The following is a 6,161-nucleotide window of genomic DNA, read 5'->3' on the forward strand; positions in this document are numbered from 1 at the left end:
AGCAAAGCAAAGGATGATAAAAGCCAAAGCGGGCGTTTGAGTTTGGAGGAGTTCGTGTGTGTCTCGTGTTTGTTTCGTCTGCGTCAAAATTCTCTTTCCCGTCACTCTTTCGCTTTGAAAATGATAAAATAAAAATAAATAAAAAATTGGAAAAAATAAGTAGGAGTATATAAGCATTTTCATATTTTACCGTTTCCGCTACTTACGTCAACTAATTCTTTTCATTCTCTACTATATTTAAGCAATTAATCTTATGTTTTATAATCCACTCAATTAATTTTTAAATTTTAAAAGATTACGATCACCATCTTCTTCTCCTTTCTTATCGCACACTAAATTCATTGACTATATTTATATTTATGTTTATGTTTATTCCTCCTAATCCTAATTATTGCGACTATAAAATATTTTCGTCAAACAATTATTGCTACTTCTTTTTTTTTCCTTTTCTTTTCTTTTGTTCTCTTCCGTTTACTTTTTATTTTGAATTGTTCATGCGTAACATATAGAACGACATAGCCCTCTGCAGAGAATTCTCTGCGTTTTCAACGCCAGAATATGAAGTCACCTTCATCTTCTTCTCCTTCTTCTTCTTCTCGGGTATATATAATATATATACATGTTATCATCGCTATTGCTTGCTTTTCTCTCTTTTTTATTCTTTTTAATTGAATTTTTATTTTCAGAAACCGTAGCCTCTTCTTTTTTGCTTCCGATTTTGATATCAATTTCGCAGGGTTACATTATACCTTGTTATTCAAATTACGCTTTTATTCATCACCTTGATACGCAAATCACTCTTTGATTAGGATATGTTCCAATTCAATGTTTTTATATCCATATAGGTGATATCGATTACTTGCTTAAACACTTCATGTCATGCAGTTGAACTAGATTTTGTTTTCACGTCAACAATGCTTAACTTTTTTTTTTCCTTTCAATTCGATTCAATTTCAGAGTTAGTGTGTTATTATTGTCTTCAATCTAATAGCATTCTTATCTTTTGCATTGAATCAGGCTGTTTTGGTTGCTGATTCCAAGAGTAAAAGAAACTATTGTTGTTCTTATACCCTATTTCCAGCAGTTTGTTTGATATGTCTTGGCCTGTTCTTCGCTTTTTCGTCCTTCTCGCAAGGCTACAGAGAGGTATGAACAAATAGAAGCATCATAACATAGGATGAAACATTGAACCGATTCTCTGCATTGATGACGATCTATCTATAATCTAAGATCACAGAAAAGATGGTAGAATTTTGGCTTAGATGGTATGGACATGTTTAGTGAAGCCTTGTCAAGGGTTACATTAGGGTTGGAAGTGAATCAGATGATGGAATTGGAAGGTATTCGTAGCTAGAGGTAGCGAGAGACTTAAGAAAATGTGGAAATTATTGGAAGATTTAAATATAAACAGTTCAAACACAGATAAAATTTATGATTAGGCACTATGGTGTCATTTGATCATTGTAGTTGATCGGCAAGTAGGACAAGGCTTAGTTGTTGTGTTATCGACCATGGTAACAAAATCAGTGTTTTAAAGTGTGCCCTGTATTTAAGTTGGAGGGTATTTGATTATAGTTCAAGCAACCAGTTTTGATTTTGGCTTTTGTTTAAGTACTGTTTGTTTTCCCACCAATCATAGAATGATCCTCTACGTGTCATACTACAGAAACTAACAACCTGGAGTGTGAACACTCGGAATCAAAATGTGGACAGCCTGACTCAGAAAATGGAAACTGATATAGTTAAGGATAAATGCAAGGTTCATTCTCTTACCGTGCCTTCATTCTTAATCCACTAAGTTGTACATAATATTTAACTGATTAATTGTTTTTTTCCCTGGACGAGTCATATTCATTGTTCTATTATTCTAGATGTTCAAAACTTTGGTGCTTATATTTGTTTATCTTGTTTAGTAGAACCAGTGCAGGCCTAGGGGAAGCGAGGCATTACCTGCTGGTATAGTGTCCAGTACTTCCAGCTTTGAAACGCGACCTCTATGGGATATTCCTGCCGTAAGGAAGAAGCATCATCAGCGCAGACAAGTTGTAAGTTTCAGTCAGTCATGAATAACTGAATACTTGAATTCCGCGCGTTAATAGGGTATTGCAGTTTCTCCAATGCCCATCGGTTTTAGGGGGACATCATGTTATAAGTGATGTGATTGATATGTTTCTGAATGTACAGCTTCACGATGATACTATCCTTGATTTGAAAATGTAAAGATGTAAAATGCAATTAGGTTTTACAGACATCCAATATATTTTATTGCCAAATTTATACCATGATCCCATGAGTGAATATGATAATATAAAATTTTTACAGTAATTAAAATTAAACTCTTTAATAAATGTGCTCATATACGAGGCCAAGATACTTAGGCAAGTGTCCAGAATTAAAATTGAAAGAATTTTTGAGATACCCTGCTCTGTTTGAGTTGCGGCAAGATCACCACCATATCCTGATATGGGAGCATTTGGACTTTAGATATCTTTTGAAAGTTTGTCCTCTCCTTGTAGATGCATTTTTATTCTTTATTGTTTGTGTTTAAAGTTATTGGTATAGCTTACATAATCTTTTTAATTGACACTTCAACGGCATGAAACACGTATCATGATATAATAGTCTTAGTTACTTTTCATTTCTTTATAGTATGCCTGACTTGCTTATACTTTATCAGGAGGAGGTAAACATGACGAGAAACTTGTTTGCGATGGCAGTGGGGATAAAGCAGAAGGATCTTGTGGACAAAATGGTTGAAAAGGTACCAGTCTGATATAGTTTTCTCATTACTAATAATCCAAGTTGATCCACGTGTTGTGACCCTCCTTCTACTCCAAATTTCAGTTTGTAGCAGCTAATTTTACTATGATGCTCTTTCACTATGATGGTATTGTCGACGATTGGAAGGAATTCGACTGGAATGATCATGTCATTCATGTGGCAGTACTCAATCAAGGCAAATGGTCGGTATCCTCACATTTCATTCCCTTCCCATATTTCATTTTTCTTCAGTGAGTCTTACCTGAACATGTTTCCAATGATTAGGTGGTTCGCAAAGCGGTTCTTACACCCCGATATGGTTGAAGAATACGATTACATTTTCCTTTGGGATGAGGACCTTGGAGTTGAAGAGTTCCACCCAGATAAGTATGTTGAAAACCCTTTCTGATTTCTGAAAATTATAAAAAATACAGTTTGATGCTCTTGGATTGTTTAATTAAAAACAAAATAGGGGAAGATTACTTCTGTTTTTTTTTAAAAAAAATGGGCACTCCTATAATGGGACAAAATCTTAATGATTCTCAAATGATTTTTCAGTTATATATCTATCATTAAAAGTGAAGGGCTGGAGATTTCACAACCAGCTCTTGATCCTCAACTTTCTGAAGTTCATCATCAGATAACTGTACGTAGTAAACGGACGATGGTACACAGGTTCTCATTTATATGCTTTTTTATTCTTTTTTGTCAGCTATGATATTTTCTAATTTCGTGGAACATATGTTCTTAGAAAGAACATAACTAGCAAAAATATTTTCACTATTCTCAAGATTTCTGCCTCCCCATTATATCATAAGTTAGACCATTACTACAAATAAGCAATTTGTATTACAAATATTGAATGGAAAGCCTCTTTGGTTCGAATAAAGTATTATAAGCAAATCCAATTCTTGATACACTTTTCTGGGTGTTCTATTTTCCCATGCATATATATGACATCAAGATTTGCTTATGCTTTTGAAGTTTAGTACTTAAAAGGTAGTTACCAAATTGTAATCATACATTTAATCTGAGAACGAGAAGATGAATTTATTAGAGAAAATTAAATAGAAGAAACGCATAGCTTAACGAAAAGCTTTTGAAGATGCATTACTCACAATCATGTTCTTACATACTTTTGGTTGTGCTTGCAGAAGGACATACAAAACTGGAGGTTGTGATTTGAGCAGCACTGCTCCTCCTTGTACCGGGTAAAGTTTCGGTAATAAGTAATTCAATTGGCTTTCTCTTTACTTTCCTAGACTTGAAGAAAGATTATCTATTTTTTTCAGGTGGATTGAAATGATGGCTCCTGTTTTCTCAAGAGCTGCATGGCGTTGCGTTTGGTATATGATTCAGGTGCACTATTCTGTTCTCTTAGCCTCATTTTGTAATTGTGTAGGACAATGTTAGGACAAATACTTAAAAATACTGAGATATGAACTTGTTTGGAGAAACAGGCTAAATGCCTTTTTCCCGAGATAACATTTGTCTTATTTTCCGTTCATACAAAATTTAAGAATAGTGAGAATATAGATTTTTTGTCCTTTCGTCTCAGTGCTTCGTATATATAGGCATTACTTGAAGAATTGCTTTGCAAAATGGTTACATATTCATTCAACTTTTGTTGTTTATGTTACAGAATGACTTGATCCATGCATGGGGTCTTGATATGCAGCTCGGATATTGTGCTCAGGCATGTTATGCTTATTGTTTTTTGGATTCTTCAATTCTATTTTTTCTATTTTTTCTATATTCTCTTATTTTTTAATCTTTAATTTCTAGTTCAATGTGACTTTGTTTCTTGTATATAGGGTGACCGAACAAAAAATGTTGGTGTTGTGGATGCTGAATACATAATTCACTACAATCGTCCTACCCTTGGAGGAGCAGACAAGCCAAACGTAACGAAATTTAGCATTTGATTGATGCTGAATAGCATAGAAATTCTTAATTAAGTTTTTAAAAAATTATATTTTCATATCATCTACTTTAATTGGATTCTGTCACTTGTTCTATCTGGCTTGAAACTGAGACGACTACTCTGTTATTCGCAGGATTCTTCTCAACCTCAAGAACAGGATCATAGACTTGATGTAAGTTACTATCTTATTAATTGCTTGTCGATTAATGCAATAAAATGAATCGTTTAACATATTAAGTTAAAAACTTTAAAGTTTCTAACATATTTACTTGTCACCTTTAATCTATATAGATATCTCTAGCTAATTATGTAACTATCTTTTGATCTCTACTTGTCGTATGGAATTTGTTTTCTCAAGTCCATGAACATATTTTCTATAGTGCTAAAAAAGATATATTATCAAAGGAAAAAACAGTTAAGTCACACTGAAAACCACTATCTCCATGTTAATTCCTTCCCCTTGTCTCATATATTGCATTTTTTGTTTGAAATACTTATTACTACATTCACTTATTTTAATTAATTTCCAAATTTGTAGAGTATCTATCAGTTCATCACTAATATATCATAATTACTTTGGGATCAAGCAAGGCCTATACACATAGTATTATTATATATTTAAGATTCTAGTATACGATTAATTTTCTGTTATTACTTATTAGTGTACAGTGTGTTGCCATTGTCTTAGTCATTTTTGAATTATTTTTATTGAATTTTTTTTTTTTACTAACATATTGGAGGCTGTGCAGGTGAGAAGACAGTCTTTCAGGGAATTAGATCTGTTTCAAAAACGTTGGAAAAAGGCAGTTGAAGAGGATCCATGTTGGGTTGATCCATTTCATTAGCCAGTGATGCAATCAAAGTGGCACTCAAAAATTTTATGTAAATTCTGCACATAAAAAAAAGACACGCCATTCATGTAAAGAGAAGAAAATTCAATTGGATACAGGTAAATTAAAGTGTTCATAGTGAGAATTCCTAGAGGAATCTCTATGGTAATTTGATCTTAAATTATAATTTAAGCTAGGTGCATCATATGGGATATTTAGTTCATTCCATTTTTAATCAGCGTTTTAAGATGAAATAAATAATAAGGGAAGGCACACAATGATGATGGATAAGAAGTTTGGAATATTGATGAAGTCCTTCAGGAAACATCTTTTGAATTTTAATTTCAGAAAAGGAATAGATGAATTCATGATCTTTATTATCTTAGTTTTATTTTATTGATTTTGTTTACGTTTCGATTCCCAAACCTTTTTTTATTGCCTTATCGTATAGTGATATTAAGCCTCCTTCCTTGTAGATTCTCTTTCTATTAATTATCATGCAACGTTGTTACTTGTTACTCTTTTCTATATCGTAACCAGGCCAAAAGATTTGTCAAAAAATAGAAAAAAAAGGAATTCAAAGGGTCTCTTTTAGTGACATATTTTTATCCTATTTTCCATTTTTTTAAAGTGAGAAATTGGTTCAG

General features: G+C 32.8%; 1 protein-coding gene and 1 long non-coding RNA gene across 2 annotated transcripts in view; one reads left to right on the top strand and one right to left on the bottom strand.

Annotated features, from left to right (window-relative positions):
- LOC110267124 overlaps positions 1–4,942 on the bottom strand; it is a 17,826-nt gene extending 12,884 nt beyond the window's left edge. The window contains exon 1 of the long non-coding RNA XR_002354470.1: positions 4,931–4,942. This is a non-coding gene — a long non-coding RNA (uncharacterized LOC110267124). The remainder of the gene's footprint in view (positions 1–4,930) is intronic.
- LOC107619712 lies at positions 225–5,917 on the top strand. The gene is made up of 14 exons (XM_016322007.2): positions 225–600; positions 1,018–1,146; positions 1,667–1,759; positions 1,917–2,045; positions 2,678–2,761; positions 2,845–2,963; positions 3,046–3,147; positions 3,319–3,435; positions 3,915–3,971; positions 4,053–4,119; positions 4,403–4,456; positions 4,575–4,664; positions 4,818–4,856; positions 5,434–5,917. Exons 1-14 carry the CDS (start codon positions 559–561, stop codon positions 5,527–5,529), a joined length of 1,218 nt encoding a protein of 405 aa, XP_016177493.1. The 5' UTR covers positions 225–558; the 3' UTR covers positions 5,530–5,917.

The sequence above is a fragment of the Arachis ipaensis genome, chromosome B09 (assembly GCF_000816755.2).
Source record: "Arachis ipaensis cultivar K30076 chromosome B09, Araip1.1, whole genome shotgun sequence".
NCBI lineage: Eukaryota > Viridiplantae > Streptophyta > Magnoliopsida > Fabales > Fabaceae > Arachis > Arachis ipaensis.